The 26,802-nt window shown below is 45.6% G+C and overlaps 1 protein-coding gene across 1 annotated transcript in view; it reads right to left on the reverse strand.

Annotated features, from left to right (window-relative positions):
* LOC138567268 (uncharacterized) overlaps window positions 1-26,802 on the reverse strand; it is a 1,463,541-nt gene that overhangs the window by 85,802 nt on the left and 1,350,937 nt on the right. The window contains exon 12 of the mRNA XM_069645299.1: window positions 13,554-13,702. Within this exon, the coding sequence (XP_069501400.1) occupies window positions 13,554-13,702 (149 nt within the window). The remainder of the gene's footprint in view (window positions 1-13,553; window positions 13,703-26,802) is intronic.

Here is a 26,802-nt window from a genome sequence, read left to right on the forward strand (position 1 = left end):
ATGATTCCTGCTCTCCTGAGCTCAGACAGCACTTGGCTGATTCAAAGGTATTAGATTCCAGGAAGTTAGCTAAGGCTGCTGACTTATGGGTTGCCAACAGGGCCACTCACAAGGATTCTGGGGCTACTCAGAAAAAGGATGAGGGAAAACAGCCAAAAAAGGACTCCAAAGAGAATTCTAATAATTCCAATTCCAAAGAGGGCCCGAAACAGAACCAAAAGGGTAAGCCACCAGGGAAACCAAATCAGGCTAGTGTACCTCCTGGTGCCAAACCAGAAGGAGGTCAGAACAAGCCACCATTCCAGAAAGCATTTGGTAAATGCTTTGTTTGTGGCTCTACTGACCATGTGAAAGGAGATCCCAGATGTAAGGGTAAACCTTCAGGGGTCCAGCTTGTCTCCTTAGCCTTTGCTCCAGAGGAGGAAGTCCAAATGGCAAGTGGAAACTTTCTATTACTGGCTGATGAACCCATTGGAGTCCCAGCTGTGTTTCTTTAGTGTCTCTGGGTCTGTGGGAACAACATAACTTAGATGTCTATAATTCTATCCCAGATAATACTAAAGAGTATTATAAGGACAGTGTCCAGGTGAATGGTCAGGAGACTCCTGCCATTAGGGACACTGGGGCCAGCATAACTGTGGTGGACAAATCGTTTTTTCAGGCTAAGGATGTTGCTAAGGCACCCAAACGCCTCACCAAGTTAGCTGGAGGGCCTGTGCAGATGCTTCCCCAATTACCAGTTCTCATCCAGTGTAATGACATGACTGTGAAGATACCTGTCAACATACAAAGTGAGGTGCCAGGAAGGGTTCTGCTGGGTAATGACTTGAAAACTCTTGAAGTAGTGTCACATACCCCCAGACCTCCTAGTAAAAGGTTACAGGAGCTCACCAGACCTACAAGGGAGAGAACCATGAGAGGTACTCCCAAGGAGATGATGAAGAAAGAGATCACTCCTGCTCCACTAGAGATGTCAGCTGCTGTCTCTAAGAAAATAGAAGAAAAAGGGAAACCTAAAACTTCTAGAAAGAACCTCACAGTCAGCACTCCCATGCGTGGTTGAACTAGACTCTGAAGAAGAGCTAGTGGAAGGCCAGGAACTCATTGGAGATCTGGATCCTGTTGACCATCCTGAGCTGCAGTCCTTACTGGCAGAAGGTGGACCCAACAGGGCAGACTTCAGTAAGGGACAGAGAGAATGTCCAACTCTGGAAGGTCTTCGCCACCAGGCAGATGCTCAGGCTGAGGGGCAAGAGCCTGGGAAATATAGGTTTGTTTGTTTGTTTATTATTTGATAATGCGCACAAAACCTAGGGGTAGCCGGGCGCAGCAGGTACAAGGTTACTTAAACCTAGGTTACATACATATGGATGATAGGAAACATATCAAAAACAATACATATATGTAAGTACAAACAGTAGAAATGATAGCTAACAAGTTAAAATGTTAAGAGTACATGTATGCAGAGAGGTAGAAGGGTAAGGGCAGAGTGGTCATAGAACCGGATTTCAGGAATATCACGACCGTTAGGTACAACAAGGTTAGTTGTCGTTGGACCAGAGCCAGTTTTTTACCTTACTTCGGAAGCTGGAGTAGGATAGGTTTGCTCTTAATGCAGAGGGCAATACATTCCAAGCCTGGGCAGCTCTAACAGGGAAGCTTGCTCCGCCCGCTTTGGATCGTCTAAATCTAGGGGTTTCTAGCAGGAAGTGGTTAGTAGCTCTGGTGTAGTGGCTGGACGATTTTCTGGTCAGTCTGGCCGAGATGTAGGGGGGTGCTGTGTTGTTAAGCCCTTTGTGTGTGAGAGAAAGTGTCTTGAGAAGGACTCTGTCGCTGATTTTTAGCCAGTGGTGGTCTTTCCTGATGTTGGAAATATGTGCTCTACGGGGTATGTCAAGGGCTGCTCTAAGAGCGTTATTTTGAAGGATTTGCATTTTATTTATGATGGTTTTATTAGCTCCTGCATAGAGGGCGTTAAGGTTACACTGGGAAGATGGCCTCTTCTGCAATGAACCAACCGAGTCTGCACCTGGGGACAACAAATGACTTGTAGTACCCCAAGAGAACAGACCACAGTTCTTGCAGTTAGCCCATGAGATTCCTTTGGCTGGTCACTTGAGTTTCAAGAAGACTAAGGAAAGGCTCTCACTCTACTTTTATTGGCCAAAGATGGGGGCCGAAGTAGATAAATACTACAGGAGCTGTCACACCTGCCAGACTTCTGGTAAGGTTGGCTCCAAGAATGTGGCACCTTTAGTGCCTCTCCCAGTTGTGGGAGTCCCATTTGAGAGAGTAGGGATTGACATTGTTGGTCCCTTTGATCCTCCAACTTCCTCAGGCAACAGGTTTATACTTGTTGTAGTAGACCATGCTACTAGATACCCTGAGGAAATTCCTATGAAGACTGTTACAGCTCCGGCTTTGGCTAAGGCCCTCCTGGGTATTTTTACCAGGGCTGGGTTTCCTAAGGAAGTAATCTCTGACAGGGGGTCAAATTTTATGTCCCACTACAGTCTTCCACACCAACAGACTAAAAGCGTATGTCTCCAGACCTGATGTAGGAGCTTTGCTTCTAGCATCATCAGAGGAAGAAGAAGAGAGTGAAGCTCTTCCTGATCTCCTCAGAGGCTTACCTTTAGACGAAAAGATTGAAGGAGTAAATGTTGAGGTGAGGTCGACTGATGCCCACCCTTTACCAAGGACAGATGAGTTGGTGGATAGACTTGTTGCAGCCAAATTCCTCAGCACATTTGACTTGACGTCAGGCTATTGGCAAATAGCCCTGACAGACCATGCCAAGGAGAAAACTGCATTTTCTACCCCAGTTGGCTTATACCAGTTTAAGGTTATGCCTTTTGGATTGAAAAACGCACCTGCTACGTTTCAAAGGATGGTAAACCAGGTTCTGAATGGGATGGAGGACTTCTGCATGGCATACTTGGATGACATAGCAGTGTTCAGCAATTCCTGGGAGGAACATGTGGACCACCTGAGATATGTTTTGCAGGCTCTTGGAAAGGTCAATCTGACCATAAAGGCAAGTAAATGCCAGATTGGACAGAGTAAAGTGGTCTACCTTGGACATGAGGTAGGAGGTGGAGAAATAAGGCTTTTGCCCAGTAAGATTGAAGCTGTGCAAAATTGGACAACACCTACTACTCAAACCCAGGTGAGAGCCTTCTTAGGGCTCACTGGGTATTACAGGAATTTCATTGAGAACTATGGGTCCATAGCTTCTTCACTGAATGTCATCTCCTCTCCTAAATTCCCTGAAAAGGTTAGGTGGAATGAGGAATGCAATCAGGCCTTTGAAACCCTGAAAAAGGCTCTTTGCCAAGCCCCAGTACTCAGAGCTCCTGATTATCACCAAACTTCCATTGTGCAAACAGATGCTTCAAATGTAGGAATAGGTGCAGTCCTCAGTCAACTGGATGGTAAAGGTAGGGAGCACCCCATTTGCTTCATCAGCCGTAACTGAAGGATCCTGAGACAAGGTGGGCAACAATCGAAAGAGAATGCTTTGCTATTGTGTGGGCACTGAAGAAGTTTAGGCCATACTTGTATGGTTCTACTTTTGTCATTCAGACTGACCACCAACGCTTGAAATGGTTAATTAATGCAAATGAAAGGGGAAAATCCAAAACTATTGAGATGGTCAATCTGCCTTCAAGGGTTTGATTTCACCATTGAGCACAGGTCAGGGTGTCACCATCAAAATGCTGATCGACTCTCTAGGATGTATGTCATCGACTAGAGGTATGAGGCTCATCCAGGAGTGGATTAAATCCTCCTGTCCCTTAGTCTGGGGGGGCGAGAGTTAGGGAGAATTCTCTCTTTAGGCTGAATTTCCTAACCTAGCGAGTCCCCCAACAGCTTTGCTGGATTTCTGGAGTTTTTTTTTCCTCCTGCCAAGAGTGAGACTCTTTTTCTCCCACTCTTGGACATGATTTATGGTATTCCTTTGATTGGTAATGTGTTTTATGGGCTATGGGGTCCTTTACTCCATTGGGTCTCATGTGTTTTTCCTATGTGTGTTACACAGCACCCTCCGTGCAGTAACACAGGGGTGTCATAGTGACAGCCCACCATAGACTCCATACCCTGGGACTGACTACTGTCTCCCAGGGCACGTAAAGTCACCATTGGCTTTACTAGTCCCAAATTATTAACAGAAACCAGTACAAACCATCATAATTTGGACGTACTGGTCGGGGCAATTCGATTGCCCCGGGGTCTGTTAGTCGAGGGGGCACGTCTCTGTCCCCCCTAATCGAGTTTTGGCTGGTGGCAGTGGAAACTACTTTTTATATTCGACCGCGAATATTTTCCTATGGGATTTTCCCATTGTTCGAGGCTACCAACTTTAATTATTTAATTCTCATAGCCTCGAACATACCGCCGGTTTATTTAATTAATATTAATTCTCCGGTTGGTATTTTTTGCCAAGACTCGATTCGAAAATGGCGTTTGTGTTCTCTTCTGTGACTCCAACCCAAGTCGAGCCCTTTGTTCCACTTTTTGGCGGGCTTCTCCACAGAAGCCTCCAAAAGTGGTGCCACTCTGTCTGGGTACCACATGGGGTGTGGGAGGGGGTTTAGGCACCCTGGACTGAGTTACCTTGGTAACTCAAGTCACACTCTTGTGTGATTGGCCCAAGTGCTGAGCCGGCCGGCTCACCACTTAGCATGTTTGAGTGACAGCTAGGCTGAGTGAATGGAGGTTTTCTGCATAAAAGCAGGACTTTGGGGACTGGAACTTCAGAAGTCGCCACAGGACCTGAGAATCCGATGAGGGAGAAGCTGAGCCGACCTACCACGACAACACCACCGGTGCAGCCCTGCAGAACCGACTCACCACTTCCCGACGACAGAGAAGATCTCCGGCTGGAGAGGCTTCTTCCCCTGACTGGTGGGCACAACCAGTTTACCTTTCTTTCTTCGCACCCCAGCCCGGTTTGTGGTCAAACTGCCCGTGCCAAGCACCCCGGCGGCCGGATAGCCACTCACCACTGAACCGCGAATCACCGGACCGCTCCTTGTACCTGAGAAACTCCACGGCTGGTTTCCTCCCTGGCAGTGCAATGGACTCCTGTCTTCCTCCACGACGAGATCCTCTCTTCCCCCGGACGAAGCACCGACTTGCATCCGCTGCCAGGAACAACTGCCCCCGCTGGATCGTTCTCACCACTTTAAGGTACCGTGTCCGCCAGGCCTCCCTTTCTAAAGATTGCAACAAGGTAATAATAACTCCTTAACCTTCTGGACTGGGCTGGCCGCCTTGACCCTCTAACTGGTCCCTTTCTCTGATCCAATTCCTTTTTGAACCATTACAAGACTTTTGTGCACTGATACCGTGTGACCTTGGACACATTTCGTTTTGATCCTCTTAAAGCGGACCTGGCCTACTGACTCTGAATTCACGGTTTTACTTTGCTTTCTTCTCTTGTTATGTTCTTGCAAAAGTGTTGGGATCTGTTTCAATTTGTTCTCTGCTTTTCTCTCCCTTTTTAAAACGAACCATTAGAGTGCCATCTACGTTAAGCGCTCACCGCTGTCTGAAAATAAGTGGGGCTTTACTTAAGACTTGTCTAATATTCTTTTAAGGGAGTGTATATCTTTTAGTGACCGTGTTTTTGAATTGCTTACTATTAGTGCCTCTGTGTTTTTCTAGATGTGGTTTTAAATAAATAATTATATCTCTTTTACACCAAGCCCTGGTCAGTGTTTACTTGTTCTATTGTGTGCTCTTGACCTATTGTGAATACTCTGTATACTGCCTAACTCTTCTTGAGGGAAGTCTGACTGCTCAGCCACAGCTACCAAGTGAATCCGTGTGGTACAGACTGCTACCAAGTGGGTTTACTGCCAAACATCTGTAGTCCTAAATCTTTTGCAGTAGTCCCAGAGGGAACTGCACAGGTTTCTGCCTAACACAGATCGCCTTGCATACACACATAATCATGTTGATTGTGTGAGTGTGTTAGGCGCTGTGGGCCCCAGGGGACAGGGATGGTATCTTTTTACTGCACATCTATCATAGATGCCCAGTAAAAAATACCAGGCCTGCCCCCTGGACGCCTGCAATGTCACAGTTCTTCATTCCTGCAGGAGCTGACGATGAACCTCCAGTCCCCTTAAGCGTGCCAATTAAGCAATCTTCTGATTTAAAATGAGTGGACTGACAACCCCAAGGGGAAAGGGGAAGTGGATAAAGTAAATGAGAACAGGCCACAGAGGTAGACTCTCAGCACTCTCGACTTCTGTTTTGAAAATTGGATGATGTAGTGACCTGTAATAGAATACACACTCAGTTACTACGTTTCATCTAACTACCTTGCATGTAGACTGCTGAAATTATTCTCACAAATCAAAAAACACTACCTGAAAGCCCTTGTTTATAGCTAAAGGCTTCTTAATGATTCAGCTGGACTCAGGTGGAAATTTGCTTCCTCAATGTTCTCTTTAATCTTCTTCCACCAGTGTTTTAGCCGAACACCTGAACTCTGAACTTGCTGTCCCTTCTGGAGAACTAATGGTCAACAGGTGCTAACTTGCCTCGTGCTATCTTAATCTTCTTTTATTTCCTTCTTTTAGAGGCTTCTCTTTCTTGACTTGTTAATTAGCTTTTACTGAGGCAGTTTACTAGGATTGTACAGTTTTCTGTAACAAGTCACAGATTTTGTATTTATGTCTCAAAGTCTATGTATTACACATAAAAATAAATTAACTTCTTAACAATTTGCCCACACCGCATCTCCTTCACGCGCTCACCTTTTCCGTTTACCGCGCGCCTACTCTGAGGACCGTGCTGCTGCTGAAGATTAACACGCTGAAGAGAAAGTTCTACGTAACTGAGGCCTACGGACGAGTGCCGATTGCCTTCAAGAAAAAATGAAAATGACGTGCATGCACTCCTTTGGGTCCTTTACACGGAACCAAAAGCCTTCAGAAAACAGAGACGCTATGGTAAATATTTCTCACGCATGTTAGTATATCAACAAAACCTTTAACTTAAACGCGCCTGGTCTCCCGGCAGCATTTAACTGTACAGACAATTAACATCAACATACATTGGGCCTCATTATGACCCTGCCGGTCTGCAAACAATGTTGGCGGTAAATCCGCCACCACCGTTGTTTCTGGACCGGCTGATTCCGAGTCCTGCAGGCGGGAGGTGTCACTCCCGCCAGGTCTAAGCGGAAGTAACACCACCCGCCTGCAGGCGGACATGGAAAACACTGGCTCTGTCATAGACGGAACCAGTGTTTCCATGGTCCCTATCCCCATGGAGTCACATAGGACTCCATGGGAATGGGGATTTCCGGAATTCCGCCTCCGGAATTACCGGGTCACCGGGGTTGTAATGCCCCGGTGATTCTGGCAATGATGGAGTGGGAATGGTATTACCGGTCCGGCGGCAGCCTGCCGGTTTTTCGGGCACAGCTACTGCCGGACTCGTAATGAGGCCCATTGTCTTTGGGAACTTGAACTGTAATGCAACATTTAACATTCTTTTAAACAGCACTTAGCTCTGCCCTGGAGCTGAAGCTGACTCTTCTAAGCTTCATCTGTTTTCACTATCACTGGATTAACTCAGAAAGTATTTTCTTGGAGTCTATTGTATCAAATCTCTGGAGGTCTGGAAAACTAGGACCTTCTCTGGCCATTTTCTGAATGAAAGGCAGTTTAGAATCAGAGAATCCATAACTACCTCACAATAGCTGTGCAGCAAATCAGCTGTTAGGAGTATTTCCTCCATCTTGGCCTTGGATCACAACTGCCTCCTAAAGGTACTTGGTAATGAAGATTTTAAGTTTGCTTGACAGCAACACAAAAAGGTAAACACTCCGAGTTCTTGTTTCCTGCTCCACTCCCTTCTTGCAAAGAGTCTAGGTGGAAACCTGACAGCCCCCCAGCACCAACTGCTAACTGTTTGGCATTTTACCCAATTTCCCTTTTAAAGTATGCTCTAAAATGCAACATTTTAACCCATTATTTATTCCCGGAGGGTGGGGGTAATCCACCCAACCCCTCCTTCATTAGTTCAGGCTCCGCCATTACGCTCAGTCGCTATGGCATATCTAGAGGAAATATTTATGCCCCTCCATTAAAAAAATTCACCAGCTGCCACTGGCCCTGGGACTGTGCTGGGAACGGGGTAGGGGAAGGAGGTGGGGATTCCAGGGACTGTGATGGGAGCAGGGTGGGGAGAGCCCAGGGTCTGTGGTGGGGTGGGGAGAACTCAGGGACTGGGTAGAAGTGGGATGAGGGAGCCCAGAGACAGTGATGGGAGCCGGAGGAGGAGCCCAGGGACTATACTGGGGAGTAGGGTGCAGTGACGGCGCACAATAGTTCATAGCCATTTGGATTTTCTGTACATTTGCCATTTTTGGAGGAGTTCAGGGCCAGGCCAAAAAAGTTTGAAGACCACTGGTCTAGAAGTTACTGGTATTGCTCTACTGGATTATAGCCATAGACCACTATCACACCCTTACTGAGACAAAGCCTTGTTTCTCTGCTACCATACCTTGATTGGTTTACCTAACTTTTCAGGGGCACATGTTGGTCAAATTAATAATTTGACGGCAAGGAGCCATTATGTTTGCATTGCAATTTAAACGGCTCCCCATCGCCAAATATTTGTAATTTGCACTGCAGGGTTCAAATGTAAAGGGTGGCATACAAGCATGTACTAAGTGAGTTAACGCTGCCTGACATACTGTCAGGTTTTCCTCCTCTGTTTGCACACTGTTTGTTTCCCTTTTTGCCAAGGTTCTCTTTGCCTAGGCTTTTTGTCCTAATTTAAGGCTGGTGGAGTTATTTATTATTCATTTATTTTCTGTCAGAAAGTAAGGGAGAGTTAGGCCTTAGCAGACTTTCAGAGTGTGAACAGCATCCCAAACCAGAATGGTGGTTCTCATTCTGCTCCCTAATTGGCTATGGAATGTTTAAGGTCTGTGACAACTGCCTTTCATTGTCCATTGCCCAGCTGAGAAGATCAGGAAGTTAGGAGCTCCAGGTTTCAGGAATCTATTCCTTCAAAGGCAAGACAGCAGTTTTGGAAGAAGAAGCTAGGCTAAGTTGAAAGAACCTTTTATTTTATGTGTTGAATTGGCAAAATATTTTCTTTTTTTGAGATAAGCATAAGAGATAAACGTTTATTTTGGAATTCTTTTGGGCAAATATTAATCTTTAAAATAAGAACAGAAAATGTTTGTAAATGTTCTTACATAATTTTTCGCCTCGTTTTTAAGTAATGAGTTAGTTCTTAAAAGTGGTTCTCACTTCATAATGGACCGACATTTTCTTTGCCTACGCATAACATTCTCATCTGTTAGAACGTTGGAGTGTTTAAGGCCTCTCATTGTGAAAGCTATCAACGGTTATGCAACTAGCGTTGTATCCATTAGGAACTACGTAGTTCGCATCAGGAGATCCGTGCAGACTTTCATTGTCTTTTCTCCTCTTATTTAGAAGAAGTTAAACGTTGCGTGACCAGGGAAGTTTATTTCCCTTGTGAGGGAATCCTCGTATTTAAGGCTCCAGGCTTCTGCCGTGAGCACTGTGACAGACTACAGTTCCTTGGAGATTAAACAAGAGTGCAGGTAACCCGGGGACTGCCTTTGAGGTCAGACTGTGTATTCCATCAGCAAGCAGCTACAACACGCAGGGTTGAGCATTGGAAGTTAGCTCATCTTTCCCTGGACAGCTTGTTGTTTGGCAGGTATGAACATTTTATAAGTGTCTGAAAGCCAATTTACACATCAGCAAAAAATGTCATTCTGCATGAGCAGAGAAAGACATTTCACACTGTGAAATGAACAGACATGTCAAAAGCATTAAAAATACATTTATATGGTAACCGGGTGTTGTTGGGGTTAAAAGAGGAGGTTGTTGTTAATCAAATATGTTGTCTCCTTTCTTTTCCCCTCTGCAGATTTCCAAGAGATAGCTGGAAGGAATATGATTTTTTATTTTATCCACTTCCCCTTTCCCCCGGGGGTGTTCCGTGCTCAGTTTTGCCATCAATGTGGTTGAGTTCGTAATGCCTTTGAGGGTCTGCCAAAGTGCAGCAGCTTCTGCAGACTTCGTACTCACTCTCAGCTTGACACATTCTAGCATGCCAGGCAGCGTTTACTTTTGTCTGTGACTGCTGCTTGCCAAGCAGCGATCACAATTGAAATGAAACTCTCCCAGAGATGCAAGCATGTCGTGGGGGGTATCATTTCAACTGGGAACTCTGTTCCCGATTGAAATTAAGTGTTTACTTGTAATTGTACATGCTTGCGTGCACAATGGATCCCTATGGTGTCCGCCTGCTTTATGCACATGCATAGTACTGATTTATGCACATGCATGAAGCAGGCGGACCCAGAGGGATCATCAGCATCTGCGCCGGCATGATAATCCATTCCAGCGCAGATTCTGGAGTATTTGAATGGCACAAAGAAGTGGCAGAAATGCAAGTTGCGTTCCACCACTCCTCTCCACCATACACATGTTTGAATATGAGCCACAGCGTAAATTAGCTTTTACACCATTCATTTACGTTATGTACTCATGGAACATTGTCTTCCCTGTTCACCATAGTAGGCTGGCCTCCCAAAATCCTCCTACCAGGGCTGATTTTCAAAATCAATCTTAACAGTTTGGCATGCACATGTTATGTCAGGCTCTGTCCAGGCTCAGGTATGCCCAGTTTCTCAGCTCGAGGTCTGCATTGAAAACAGGCTACGCCATCCGAGAATGGGAACGAGAGTCACTCGGGGAGCCGGTGCCGGATCATGCAGCATTGCATAGAATCGAAAGATCTGCCAAAGACAGTGGGTTATGTCACTTGGGATGGCTGGGCAGGATTGTACAGGTCCCAATTGGTGCGGGAAACCAATAACGCTATAGCGTGCAGCAGTTTTTTGTCATTCAAGATGCCCAGTGTGTATTCGAGACACATATCGGGTGAATTTGTTAAAACTGTGAGTTCGGGGCACACTATGTGAGCATCCCTCATTATTAGGTGGTGCTCTGACTGCCCAGGTTAAGAGGGATTCTCTCCCTGTTCCTGCAAAATTTTGACAGGCAGCCATGACATTCCCATGACCTCTTTACAGAGCATTGCATAAAAAGAAACACAGGGCCTACGGACAAACTGATTAACATATCATGATTGAGAGTCAACATCATGTTAGAAGCACCAAGACACGACAACGCAGTATGAGTAGGGGCAATATGAAGATTAATTCTTTACACAAGCAATTTTCCCAGTCCTGATGAAGGTATTTGTCATAAGTTACAGGGTGGGGACATATGGGATAAGGTGTCCCCCATAGCAAAAGGCAGAAACATGGAGTATCAACATCTTTTCTACAGATCACAGCTTAATAACATTTGCTGTCACAGAGAATATAACCCAAGCCACAGTATGTTACAGAAAGGCAGTCTGTGGCAGGACACATATACTGATTGTTTGAACTTGCTTATCAAACATGTTCAACAGTATTGCCTTTGGATTGATGTTTGAATGTGTGCTTGCAAGGGTTGTCCAGTTACTTTTATAAGTTGTAATTTTGGTATCATGTGGATACAATGGGCCTCATTACGAGGTAGGAGGTAGCCATGGTGCTGTTAGCACATGGCTACCCCCTTACCGCATTCCGGGTACGGGTTCCCGAAATAGGGACTTACCGGGTCATTCCAACCTTGGAGGACCCGGTAAGTCCCCATTCTGGGAACCATTCCCCATTCCCATTTGAGCCCCAATAGGGCTCAATGGGAATGGGGATGGATCTAATAACGGTACCGCAATTTGCCGTTATTAGCTCTGAAGTCCCTTAACAGGTCCCATCCTTAACACCTGGTCAGACCAGGCGTTAAGGAAGGGACCCACTAAGGGACCTCGGAATAGGATGGTAAGGGATTACCGGCACCGATGTCCTTACCGGTGCCGGTAATCCCTTACCACCTACCTCGTAATGAGGCCCAATGTTTTGTTGATTTTTGTTTTGAAGCACTTGTTCACTAACTTCTAGGCACTTTTGTTATGAGAAGCTGGTTAACTGCTCGAATCCTTACAATATAAATTTAAATAAATAAATATTTTTTGCCATTTCTGGAATGAAAATGATGTTTGATAGAATATTTGATAACATTTCTGAATGTCTACAAAAAGGAACCATTGACTGTGTTTTGTAAATCTTTGTCCCAAATCCACATTGCTACCCTCCGGGCAGTAGCTTCATCATACACAGATGTTCTGGTGGGGTTCCCTACTACTTCCTTAGATTTCCTGTATTAGCACCCCGTTTTTTAGTAGGACCCCCAAGGGTGGTGGTGACCATAGGACATATAGTAACGCTTTAACCTTCAAAGCTGGAGAATGTAGCTCTAGGGAGTTCATTGTTAATGTAACCAATTATATTAATCATACTGGCCCTCATTACGACCCTGGCGGAAATCGCGGTGCAAAATGCACCTTGGAGCACGGCGGAAAGCTGCCGATACCGCCATGGGGGTTGGCGGATTTTCCGCCCCATTCCGACCTTGGCGGGGCGGTAAATCCCCAATCCCCATTTTACCCTTCCCCATTCCCATTTTTGCCCCATAGGGTATAATGGGAGTGGGGAAGGCGTTAATTACGCCACCGTAAACTACGGTGGCGTAATTAACAACAAGGTCCCGTAGCGCCATGGATTTCTCCGCCCGGAAAAACCAGGCGGAGAAAGGCTCCATGGCGCTACGGGAACTCGTAGTAGGGCGGACGGGTCCGCCACGAATACCGCTGGCGTAAACCCACTCCGCCAGGGTCGTAATGAGGGCCCCTGACTTTTCTGTGCAAGACTCATTGTGTAAACCATATAAAAATCCTGATGTTTCTGTGCTTGAGGGCCTGCTTTCTGGGATGGGATCCCCTGCTGGTTTATCTCTCCATTTCTGCACAGCTGTATGGAAATAAACATGTCTCTACCTTTGCTGCCTGGTGTCCCCATTGGGCTGCAGGATTGGTCAGTACTTTAAAGACAGGTTGTATATTATAAAGGCCCTACAGCATTTTTGTAGACGGACAACACATCACAAATCTCCTATCCTCAGAACCTGCAGTGGTTACGTATTAGCAAGCCGCCTATTTTCAGATGTCACAGCAATTTACAGCCAAGTTATATATTTCTCACCTCCTATTCCCTGACCTCACAGCACTTTATAAACAAGAAACACATCATTCAGCATCGAATATGAGATCTGACATACCATTACAGCCAGCCTATATTTTATAAAACTCCTATCATTGGGTCACAAAGCGTGTTATTTAATGGTTACACAACATATAGTTCCTAACCTCGGACCTCGCGTCGCTTTAGATGCTGGTCACAATTGTGCAACATCTTCAGACCCCAAAACGCTTCACAGGGCAAACCCAGTTATAGAACCTTTCATATACATAACCTTCATAGCTCTTCAGAGACAGGTTATGCATCACATAGCTCCTATGCTGAAGCACCATCTATCCTTAATCCTCACAGAGATTGGCAGACAGGTCACGCTTTGCACAGCAGTGGCTACCTTTGCCAGTTCCATTTCGGTGCTGGTCTCTGTGAAGCAGAAGGCAGCCTCGTTTTTTTCAGAGGTGTTCTGGAGGCAGTAGTCGCCGCTCTTAATTAGGAGAATAGTTTCTATCACCTCCGTCTCGTCCATCTCGTCTTCATTGTTACCTTGTGAAAGAAAAAGGTTATTATTACATGGGTAATTAGCTCTGAGTACACCTCTCCTTCCACATGGCATAGGCATATTTAACAGGTGCATAATGAACAACTATTTTCTTTCACACAGAAGAGTGGGCAAGCACTCTGTGATCTAAGTGCAATTTACGAACCACTGTAACACTCTAAAACAAATATGATTTCTATGGTGGCCTTAGTGCATGGTTCTGGAATAAGAGGGGAGGTATGCGTAATGTGAGTAGAGGCAGAGGTAGGTGTGAAACCTGTGGTGTTGAAGGGTGCAGGCTAGAGGTACATGAGTCCTTTGTGCCAGTCTAATTCTAGGTGGCTTGTACAGGTGACATTGCGGTGTATGCTTTTTAAGAAGCGAGAGCATACAAACTCTTAATTAGTAGTGCTGGGGTACCAGGAATGCCAAATGTGTACTAGGAAGAGGAGGGTAGTGTGTGATTGGGCTAAAGATGTTGCAGACTGTGCAGCAAGCTCAAAGTGGCTCCATAGCGGTTAATGTGGTGTTAGTTCTATTAGCCGGCACAAGGCTGCAGTGTGCAGTGGGTCTATTTATGTAGTCTGAAGGTGCAAAGAGATTGTACAGTGAGTAGGTTAGCTGGGGATAGGAGAGGTAGTTTTTCAGAGCTTCTTGAAGGGCCCTGTTGTCCAAAGTTGATTGGCTAGATTGATCTGGTAGATTTTCATTTACTCGTGGGCAAAGAGAGGAATATCCTGCCTTGTTAATATTAGTTTGGATTGAAGGGTTCTTGTTGTTCTTGCTTCTCTCGAAGATGGTATATCGGAAGGTTCAATCTAGTCTCTACGGTTGTAGGGTTTTGGTTAGTGGTTTACATATGATGGAGAACTGGCTGAGTCTGGTCTCAAGAGCATTTTGATTTCAGCGTGATGTAAAGACATCTTTGCATATGTGGGTGGGACTGAACCATTTGAGTCCCGTCTCAACTGTGTTCTTCTACGTGGTTTTTCTGCTCCAGGGGTTGGGGGGTCTTTCCATCGTTAATATCTAGTACAGGAGCCTGTTTTTTGGACAATACAAATCTGTGCTAATTTGTCAATAATGGCCTTGTGAAAGTCCATGTTTGGAGAAATTTGCGGAATGCTACATGGCCTTCCAGGGTACAGATTAATCTGGGTATTGCATAACAAAGGTTCGTAGTAATGCATAGGTAGGATATTCCTGGATGAGTTATTTTTTGTGGCCATCTAACTGTCGTGCTCTGATAATAACAGTAAGTACTCCTTTTTCACTGACTGAATGGCCATTTGAGGAGAATACAGGGGTCGGATTTATGCTACCACATTTCTGAGGGTATGTAGCAGCATGTATGTAGCAGCATGTGATTGATTGCATGCAGAGACAGTTCTAGGGTTATGCAGTACTAGGTAACTCCTAAGTTGCATCCAACAAGCCTGACTAATTGTCGCTACAAGCATACAATGGGCCTCATTACAAGTATGGCGGTAAGGCAACAATGGCGCTGCTATCGCTACCGGCACCGTTGCTACCGTACCGCCATACTACGAGTTCTGCTTATGCCGTACCGGCACCCGCAAGCAGAACATGATGGTAACACCGGTACCATTTTTAACATTACTGGTGCTACCACCCTCCCCATTCCCATTCAGCCCTATGGGGCCGAATGCGGATGGGGAGTCCCTTATTACCGGCACCCGCAAATGGGCAATTACCGGGTTCGCCAAACTCGGCATGACCCGGCTATTGCCCATTCACAGGTGCTGGATTTTTTCGCAAGTTTGGAGGTAGCCTGCCTTTATTACAGGCATGGCTACTTCCAAACTCGTAATGAGGCTCAATGGGCCTCATTACGAGGTGGGCGGTAAGGGATTACCGGTAAGGGCACTGGTGCCGGTAATCCCTTACCACCCTACTACGAGTTCCCTTTGCAGGTCCTTCCTTAACGCCTGGTTTTTCCAGGCGTTAAGGACGGGACCCGCAAAGGGACTCTAGAGCTAATAACGGTACCGCAATTTGCGGTACCATTATCAGCGCCTACCCATTCCCATTTGAGCCCTAGGGAATGGCCCTGGTGAATAGGGAATTACCAGTCCTGCCAACCTTGGAATGGACCGGTAATTGCTCCATTCACCAGGGCGGAGTCGGAACGAGTTTGGAGGCAGGCATGGCGCTAATAGCGTCATGGCTACCTCCAACCTCGTAATGAGGCCCAATGTGTTTTATTACCAGGTGATGACAAAATGTGTCTTTGTCCCAAGATGATGAATGGGCACAAATCATAGCTCTGGCCCTGCAGAGGATTAATTTCGCTGAAAATGTTGGGGGCTAAGGGAGGGGTTATCTAAAGGAAAGGGACAGAGCAGAAGGTGGGCAGAGTGAAGGAAGAGGCGGGGAGAAGGAAACCTTCCTAGCAGCACATCTTGGAATAAAGTGCATAAAGCAGTGCTTTTTTTTAAGTCCATGTTAATGGAGGCACCTTAAGAATGGTACACACCAAATTAAAACATGTTCGACTAAGTGTATTATAAAGCTGCCAGCAAGACCGATCAGCAAGTTAACCCTTCACTAATGGTATCTGTGTAAAGCCTGCAGGGCACAGGTCCTGATTCCGAAAGGCAGATTCAGCCCTTCATATTCTGCGGCTCATAAACTGAGTATGATTACAGTTGGTAATTATAACAATTGCTTTTTACTTTGTTTAGAAACAGGAAGAATCTGCTTAAATCGGTATATAGAAATATTGGGTTAGAAACCTGGCAGTACAGTCACTGCCATTTGGTGAGTATCAAACCCTGTGTGGTCAAGGACCGCTTGACCTCACCTGATGTTTCTTGATTAAAGGTAATGCAATTCAGTCACATTTGCACAGGTGATAGGCCTTGGAAATAGGATGTATGTATTTGAGAAACAGCTTTTCCAACAGCGCAGCAGTCGGGTGCAGCGGGAGAGAGCCCGTCGCGCCTAAGTTGAGCCCGTCAGGGCTACAGACAGGCGAAGCAGCTGAAAAGTACATTACTCCTGTTCATTACTTTCTCTAGCACTGAATAACACGTCTTTCCCACCATCTTTTACCGTCGGTGACAGAGTGAGTAATTCCCATGTTCCTAGCAAACGCTCTACTTTTTACTCAATACCCACTCTGTGGTGGCCAATGTTGACTATGTTCATGATTTTCTACATAGTTCAAACCCTGATATTGTTTGTCTCATGGAGACTTGGCTCAGTGAGTCGTCTATTCCTTTGTTTAAACAATTTCTTTCCCAGGACTATAGAATCATCCATCTTTGATATTGTGCAGATTCCCTTCGCCAGTGAGCTAACAAAGAAGCTATTTTAGTTTGTTTTGCAGTCTCTGGTTCCTACTCATTCCACTTCCTAATTGTTTATCAAGCTCCGGGATCTTGCACCTTGTTCCTCCTCCCATTTCTGGAACTTGCTGCCTCACTTCAGATTAAATAAAATATAGCAATTTGACAGTATCAGGAGATTTCAACATCAAATGTAACCCTCCGCTTGTCCCAAGGTTGCAGCATATAGCAATTTGATAGTATTAGGCGATTTCAACATCAGATTTAAGCCTCCGCTTGTCCCAAGGTTGCAGCATTTCTTTGATGGCTTACTTGATCTTGGTCTTACCCAGTCTGTTCTGGTGTCTACTCACCAACATGGGGGCATTTTAAACTTCCACGTACTTCAGAATTGGATCTCCCAACCCCTTTGGAAATGCCAGCGGTTATAACGCTACATACGACTATTTCCCAGGCCTTCAAAGAAGCAGCAGAACATTTATTCCAAGCCAAGAACAGACAAAAGAAATTCACTGACCAACATCGTAGTAAAGCCCCCGACTATCAAATTGGGGACAAGGGGCCTCATTACAAGATTGGTGGTAGTCATGGCGCTATTTGCGCCATGACTGCCACCAATAACGTGTCCGGCAGCGGTCTCGTTCAATGGGGACTTGCCAGTGTAGTCCAACCTTTGCGGGATCGGTAAGTCCCCATTGAAAAAGCCATTCCCCATTCCCATTTGAGCCCCCATAGGGCTCAATGGGAATGGGGAAGGCGCTAATAACGGTACCGCAAATTGCGGTACCGTATTGGCTCTGATTTCCTTTAACGGGTCCCGTCCATAACGCCTGGTCAGACCAGGCGTTAAAGGAGGGACCCGCTAAGGGAACTCGTAGTAGGGCGATAAGGGATTACCGGCACCGGCCTCCTTACCGGTGCCCGGTATCCCTTACCGCCCTACTCGTAATGAGGCCCAAGGTCTGGTTAGCATCAAAATATGTACCCATAAAAGGGACTCAGACCTTTCGTCCCCGATATCTGGGACCTTATTCTATTGAATCCATAATAAATCCAGTGGCAGTTAAATTAGCCCTGCCACCCACTATGCACGTTCATCCTGTGTTTCACGTATCACTCCTGAAACCGGTACAACCTGGTACTCGGGTTACAACACCACCAAAACCAGTATTAGTTGACGGAGAACCAGAATTTGAAGTAAAGGATATCCTAGACTCAAAATACACCAGATCCAAACTATACTACTTAGTTGATTGGAAGGGATACGGCCCTCAAGACAGATCATGGGAACCTAGTGAATACATCCATGCACCTCGCTTAATTAAAAAAGTTCCATCAGAATTACCCAGCCAAACATGGACCAGGCAGAAGTGCCACCGTGAGAGGGGCCTTGGGGGGGGGGGGTGCTGTCATGACCCTTGCCCCTGGCTCTCACCGGCAAATCACCGGCAAATCAGCCTTCCAGTTAGGGCCAGGTCAAAGGCCTTAAAATCTCATCCAAGACTCTCTTGGAGTCAGTCCTGGCGCCTTTGGCGCCAGGCTCATAATCATCATGAAGACCAACATTAGAATGGGACTATTTACTTTGGACTATTTAACTTTGGGGGGTTCAGCCAACATGGAGTACACCCAAACATTTCTCATAAAATGTCATCAAGTGATGAATCAGATTTACATAATTGCCCTTTAGAAGTTTTGTCCACATCCCACTAACATACTTAAGATCAAGTGAATGTTTGTAGGCCTTCAGGTGTTTGTCTTAGCGTTGTGGGGCTCTCACAGTGGCATATGATGTGTTCAGCTTTTTCAATTATCAAGACTCCATATAATTTACACCACCGACAGGTTCTATCAATACCAAGTTTGGCACCAACAATGTCAAGTGTATCTGACACATTGAATTTAAACAATAAGTATTGTCTAAAGATTTTACTATTTGGACAGACTACCAAATATTTTGGGGCATCAGAATGCTCTAGCCACTGCTGAATGAACATGCCGCTATTTGCATTTGTAGCTACACGTACCATATCTCTTTCCGTTCCAGTACCACGTGTCACATATTTCAGGTTACGCTTTATTCTTGCTTATGTGTATTCTGTCCACTCATTTTCATTTTTTATAGGTGAACATGAGATGTCCCAACACTCCAAAGTTTTCACTGTTGTCAATGCACCTAAATCCTTTCAATGCCTCCACAATTGTGTTGTCATTATTTAGGTTACATAACTTTAAATGCAGCATAGTTAATTTGTATTCCATAATGTCACCTATACGCATCATGTTAAATTCCAATACGATGTATTTGTTCGGGAGGGTATAATGTTACATTCCAGTAAGATGCATTTGATAGGGAGGGTTTTGGGCATCCTGAACAAATTCGTAGGATTTTACCTTCAAACAGGTTCAATTCTTTTTTGAGTTTTTTACCCCAAACTTCAACCCCGTATAGGAGGGAGGGTAAAATGTTTGCAGAGTAAAGCAGCAGGATGGTACTTAGCGAGCACACACCTTGCTTTCCAATGAAGTGGCTTAACGACATGGTGATTTTCATACATTAACATTTATTTTCTATCCAATCTACAAATACTCCTAGATATGTGTAGCATTCAACTTTCTGACCGGCAATACTCCATCTTATGTTATTCAAGTATTTACTTCTTGTTTCCCCAAGAAGGCAATTATTTTGGTTTTCTCTAGATTAATGTTCAAACCATTCTCATTTGCAAAATCGTTTAACACTGCCAAATTGTCCCATAGCCCCTTGGGTGTATAATCCAATAACAACAAATCATCTACATAACCCAGCCAGCCGATTTTCAGAGGTCCCATTTTGATATCACATGCTAAGGTGGCATTTAATGCTACTGCGGGTCTGCCAAGTAAAAGTTAAAAAGGGTGGATGCTAGTATACAGCCTTGTTTGACACCTCTACTAGTCAGAATCTCGTTGGTAACTCTTCCCTCCCCATCGAGCCTTACTCTAACTGGGGTATTGGTGTAGAGCAGCCTAATCATAGATAGCAACCCATGTGGAATACCCCACCGTACAAGTTTATTCCATAGTTTATTCCTTAATATTGTGTCAAAGGCAGCACTAAAATCTATAAATGCTCCGTACACTGGGAGCTGGTGCCTATTCCACGCATACTCTATGGTTGTGACAAAAGTAATTAGATTATGTACTGTGGAGGACTTAGCACGGAAACCCGATTGATTGGGAGGAAGAATGTGCTTCTCAGCAATCCACTGAGGGGCTCTTTTAGTAATACCTTGGCAAAGACTTTTGCCGGGATGTCTAGCATGGCTAACAAGAAGTAGTTGGTCGGTTCTTTTCAACATACTTTTTAGTAGATGGGCAAAACAAAGCTATCCCTCCATGTGTCTGGGACACGCCCATATTTGCCAATCCACTTATATAGTAGATGCACAGCCTGAGCCCATTGCTCCGAGTATAACTTGAGTAATGCATTGCAAGTACCATCTGGTCCCACCACATGGGAGGCAGAAAGTACTTCAATGATTTTTGTGAGTTCATCAACGGTGTACTGACCAACCCATTCTTCATAACAAAGAACATAAGGTGGACCAGTAGATAAGGGATGACACAACTCACTATCTCAATGGATTCAATACATTCTAGTTTTACAAAGGTAGCGGGCGCCCCTCTCTCGCAAGAACAGACATGATAACCTGTTCAGTGGTTATTAACCACTTGAGAGTTCGCAGCCACTGCTTTTACTCACTGTGCCTTTCACAGATGGGAAATACCCATTTGCATATCAGTCTTTGTCCTGCCCAGGGGCAGTCCAGCACCGAAATGCAATGGCAATTCCAATCTGAACGAGAGTACCACCAGCAACCCCATACACGTGTTTCACCCTTGTTGGGGATCATCAGTGAGGTGAAGCTGATGCCTCTCTAAGCACAGTGAGAGGGAGACCACGTCTGGTTGCCCCCAGGAGACCTAGGGTTACCAATCCCAGGTTCCTTATAAAATAGTTTTACAAAGGTAGCGGGCGCCCCTCTCTCGCAAGAACAGACATGATAACCTGTTCAGTGGTTATTAACCACTTGAGAGTTCGCAGCCACTGCCTTTACTCACTGTGCCTTTCACAGATGGGAAATACCCATTTGCATATCAGTCTTTGTCCTGCCCAGGGGCAGTCCAGCACCGAAATGCAATGGCAATTCCAATCTGAACGAGAGTACCACCAGCAACCCCATACACGTGTTTCACCCTTGTTGGGGATCATCAGTGAGGTGAAGCTGATGCCTCTCTAAGCACAGTGAGAGGGAGACCACGTCTGGTTGCCCCCAGGAGACCTAGGGTTACCAATCCCAGGTTCCTTATAAAATAGTTTTACAAAGGTAGCGGACGCCCCTCTCTCGCAAGAACAGACATGATAACCTGTTCAGTGGTTATTAACCACTTGAGAGTTCGCAGCCACTGCTTTTACTCACTGTGCCTTTCACAGATGGGAAATACCCATTTGCATATCAGTCTATTTGTTTAGGAACCTGGGATTGGTAACCCTAGGTCTCCTGGGGGCAACCAGACGTGGTCTCCCTCTCACTGTGCTTAGAGAGGCATCAGCTTCACCTCACTGATGATCCCCAACAAGGGTGAAACACGTGTATGGGGTTGCTGGTGGTACTCTCGTTCAGATTGGAATTGCCATTGTATTTCGGTGCTGGACTGCCCCTGGGCAGGACAAAGACTGATATGCAAATGGATATTTCCCATCTGTGAAAGGCACAGTGAGTAAAAGCAGTGGCTGCGAACTCTCAAGTGGTTGATAACCACTGAGCAGGTTATCATGTCTGTTCTTGCGAGAGAGGGGCGCCCGCTACCTTTCTAAAACTATTTGTTTAGGAACCTGGGATTGGTAACCCTAGGTCTCCTGGGGGCAACCAGACGTGGTCTCCCTCTCACTGTGCTTAGAGAGGCATCAGCTTCACCTCACTGATGATCCCCAACAAGGGTGAAACACGTGTATGGGGTTGCTGGTGGTACTCTCGTTCAGATTGGAATTGCCATTGTATTTCGGTGCTGGACTGCCCCTGGGCAGGACAAAGACTGATATGCAAATGGATATTTCCCATCTGTGAAAGGCACAGTGAGTAAAAGCAGTGGCTGCGAACTCTCAAGTGGTTGATAACCACTGAGCAGGTTATCATGTCTGTTCTTGCGAGAGAGGGGCGCCCGCTACCTTTCTAAAACTATTTGTTTAGGAACCTGGGATTGGTAACCCTAGGTCTCCTGGGGGCAACCAGACGTGGTCTCCCTCTCACTGTGCTTAGAGAGGCATCAGCTTCACCTCACTGATGATCCCCAACAAGGGTGAAACACGTGTATGGGGTTGCTGGTGGTACTCTCGTTCAGATTGGAATTGCCATTGTATTTCGGTGCTGGACTGCCCCTGGGCAGGACAAAGACTGATATGCAAATGGATATTTCCCATCTGTGAAAGGCACAGTGAGTAAAAGCAGTGGCTGCGAACTCTCAAGTGGTTGATAACCACTGAGCAGGTTATCATGTCTGTTCTTGCGAGAGAGGGGCGCCCGCTACCTTTCTAAAACTATTTGTTTAGGAACCTGGGATTGGTAACCCTAGGTCTCCTGGGGGCAACCAGACGTGGTCTCCCTCTCACTGTGCTTAGAGAGGCATCAGCTTCACCTCACTGATGATCCCCAACAAGGGTGAAACACGTGTATGGGGTTGCTGGTGGTACTCTCGTTCAGATTGGAATTGCCATTGTATTTCGGTGCTGGACTGCCCCTGGGCAGGACAAAGACTGATATGCAAATGGATATTTCCCATCTGTGAAAGGCACAGTGAGTAAAAGCAGTGGCTGCGAACTCTCAAGTGGTTGATAACCACTGAGCAGGTTATCATGTCTGTTCTTGCGAGAGAGGGGCGCCCGCTACCTTTCTAAAACTATTTGTTTAGGAACCTGGGATTGGTAACCCTAGGTCTCCTGGGGGCAACCAGACGTGGTCTCCCTCTCACTGTGCTTAGAGAGGCATCAGCTTCTCCTCACTGATGATCCCCAACAAGGGTGAAACACGTGTATGGGGTTGCTGGTGGTACTCTCGTTCAGATTGGAATTGCCATTGTATTTCGGTGCTGGACTGCCCCTGGGCAGGACAAAGACTGATATGCAAATGGATATTTCCCATCTGTGAAAGGCACAGTGAGTAAAAGCAGTGGCTGCGAACTCTCAAGTGGTTGATAACCACTGAGCAGGTTATCATGTCTGTTCTTGCGAGAGAGGGGCGCCCGCTACCTTTCTAAAACTATTTGTTTAGGAACCTGGGATTGGTAACCCTAGGTCTCCTGGGGGCAACCAGACGTGGTCTCCCTCTCACTGTGCTTAGAGAGGCATCAGCTTCACCTCACTGATGATCCCCAACAAGGGTGAAACACGTGTATGGGGTTGCTGGTGGTACTCTCGTTCAGATTGGAATTGCCATTGTATTTCGGTGCTGGACTGCCCCTGGGCAGGACAAAGACTGATATGCAAATGGATATTTCCCATCTGTGAAAGGCACAGTGAGTAAAAGCAGTGGCTGCGAACTCTCAAGTGGTTGATAACCACTGAGCAGGTTATCATGTCTGTTCTTGCGAGAGAGGGGCGCCCGCTACCTTTCTAAAACTATTTGTTTAGGAACCTGGGATTGGTAACCCTAGGTCTCCTGGGGGCAACCAGACGTGGTCTCCCTCTCACTGTGCTTAGAGAGGCATCAGCTTCACCTCACTGATGATCCCCAACAAGGGTGAAACACGTGTATGGGGTTGCTGGTGGTACTCTCGTTCAGATTGGAATTGCCATTGTATTTCGGTGCTGGACTGCCCCTGGGCAGGACAAAGACTGATATGCAAATGGATATTTCCCATCTGTGAAAGGCACAGTGAGTAAAAGCAGTGGCTGCGAACTCTCAAGTGGTTGATAACCACTGAGCAGGTTATCATGTCTGTTCTTGCGAGAGAGGGGCGCCCTCTACCTTTCTAAAACTATTTGTTTAGGAACCTGGGATTGGTAACCCTAGGTCTCCTGGGGGCAACCAGACGTGGTCTCCCTCTCACTGTGCTTAGAGAGGCATCAGCTTCACCTCACTGATGATCCCCAACAAGGGTGAAACACGTGTATGGGGTTGCTGGTGGTACTCTCGTTCAGATTGGAATTGCCATTGTATTTCGGTGCTGGACTGCCCCTGGGCAGGACAAAGACTGATATGCAAATGGATATTTCCCATCTGTGAAAGGCACAGTGAGTAAAAGCAGTGGCTGCGAACTCTCAAGTGGTTGATAACCACTGAGCAGGTTATCATGTCTGTTCTTGCGAGAGAGGGGCGCCCGCTACCTTTCTAAAACTATTCAATACATTCTACACATTTTATTCAATAAATCCAATATAAAAATAATACATTGTATGTTACACCAAATCTAAAAAATACAAATCACTTCTCATTATCACAATTCTGCACAACTCATACTCAAATACTCTCCGTCCCTCATTCATACATGAACTCATAAAACCACAACAGCTTACTATCTTATAGTGTAACTGTTATTAAATGTTACACTTCTATTCAACAAGTACTTTCCTAACAATTATTTGTGACCCTGTCCTTAGTAATGGTGTCATATACAGTGTGTTGTAATTTACAAACAATTCATGTAGTCGACATGTGTTTATCGGTCATGGGACACCCAATAACGTCCCTTTCTTCTCAAGACCTTCCTCAGGACGTGAGGCAAAAGATAGATGTCTCGCCTCTCATGGACTGGAGTAAGCCAATTCAGATCTATAAAAAACATACAATGATAAAACCTATCAAGGTCTTGTGTCATCCCAATTTCTTTTTGAATAACTGTTACTGTCATATACCCAATTCTCCAAAGTAGCTGCAAAACATCTTACTCACCCCCCTGTTTGAACTTCGGAGATGTAGAAAGATGTAGTGAGCTAAATCCCTCACTGGTACCTGGTATCCTACTTAGGCAGGTCCTGTGAGATACAATGACGGACGTGGATTTGTGAGTATATTTTGGATATGAATAGTAATATAGGCCATAATCATGAATAGGATAGAACATGAATTGGTTTTTCCTATGTCATTGTATCTCACAGGACCTGCCTAAATAGGAGTCTCCCCTTTCCAACGACACCTCCCTTGATCTCCGGCTTTCAATATAGCCGGAGGTCGAGGGAGAGGGAGAAGGGAACTTACCTTCTCTCTTCACCGCGGCAGCCGACTTTGGCTGCTGCTGTGAATTTACTTTCAGTTTCATGTCAGCGTGCATTACGCACGCCAACGTGAAACTGAAGGTAATCCAACCCCCGGGTCATGTTGGATTACAGTTTTGAGCGTGCCTAAAACAGAGTGCCTAAAAGGACGAGCTATCTCGTCCTTAGCAACCCGGAGGGAATTCCAATTGGCACTTAACTGGTTAACGGTCAAAGTTCACATTGCATACAATCCCAACTACTGTATTCATTTGTAAAAGCACACTATATTGAGATGCATGAATTCCTCCTGTATTTGTAATAATGTACATGTATGATTTAATATTTTGGTAGGTATAATATTTTATCTTTCTACGCATGTGCAAGCTAACATGTATCAATTCTAGAACATATCCCATCCATAATTAACTACACTTTGATATATATGAGAACTGCAACATCGCGCACAGTTTTATGCCACCCCGGTTATCAATACGGCATGCGCAACATGAACCTCTCGTAATCATGGGGACCTTTCCTGGCTACCCCAACATTCCCCCTTTAGCTAAGACTTGAACTAATAAATCATAATAATCTTCTTGGGGAACATCCCAACAACCATCTATCACACCGGTCTCAATATGGGCATACTCCTCCGCCGAACAAACCCAATTCATCCCCCTACAATTCCCGCAATCTACCCGCTGCTTCACAGAAGCATGCCAATTTGGTGGAGGACACAAGAATACTTCACAGTCTGAGCACCCATATGGGATGAATTGAAACTGGTGGTGACCCTAGCCTTGGACATGGTTACGGTCATCATGGCAGCAACTGTTGGTACCTGGGCAGAGCAACATCGTAAGGATTTGACAGGAACAAAAAAGAATGAGAAAAAAAGATAAAAATAGGTAACAAAATCTTTGCAGTGAGGCTCAACCAAAAAGGTACCCACAAGAACAGGGAGTTTATACATGAGTTGTTGGCTATCCCAGCATCAGTTTCCATGATCACTTTCAGTATATGCAAGGGAGCAATAGTTCTGGTGAGCGTACCATTTTCGGTATCACTGAGAGGCACAAACGTGCAACAGGTACTCCCGATTCTCTGGCATACCTCAACCTCCATTTCTGTTAGGAGGTTGAGTATGTACCGGTTTTGCAGGGTCATAAGCCTGAGTGCACTCAATTCTTCCCTAATGGCACTGAACGCTGACTCAGAAGTGTTCATGAAGCGTAGTAGTCATACCTGGTCACCTGGAGCCATTTGGCATTGGCCGCTGCATGGGCGCCAGGAGTGACACAAAGAAAGTATTGGTGTGGCTAAACAGCGGATATCGACCAGGAATATCTGCTAAAGCCTATGAGGATCTGCTGAAAGGTAGTTCGATCTTCTCATGTTTTGCAATCGTTCGTGATTTTTGTTGTCAAACATAGTCTTTGATTTGTCCATGTAAGGTGGTGAAAAGGACACAAGGGGCACCGGGAACAAAGATGTAACTTCGGGCATTGGACGGGCCAAAATCCCCTTTCACACATCCCCAGATTCACTTGCGTGGCTG

The sequence above is a fragment of the Ambystoma mexicanum genome, chromosome 2p, assembly GCF_040938575.1.
Source record: "Ambystoma mexicanum isolate Mex_15411 chromosome 2p, UKY_AmexF1_1, whole genome shotgun sequence".
Taxonomy (NCBI): domain Eukaryota; kingdom Metazoa; phylum Chordata; class Amphibia; order Caudata; family Ambystomatidae; genus Ambystoma; species Ambystoma mexicanum.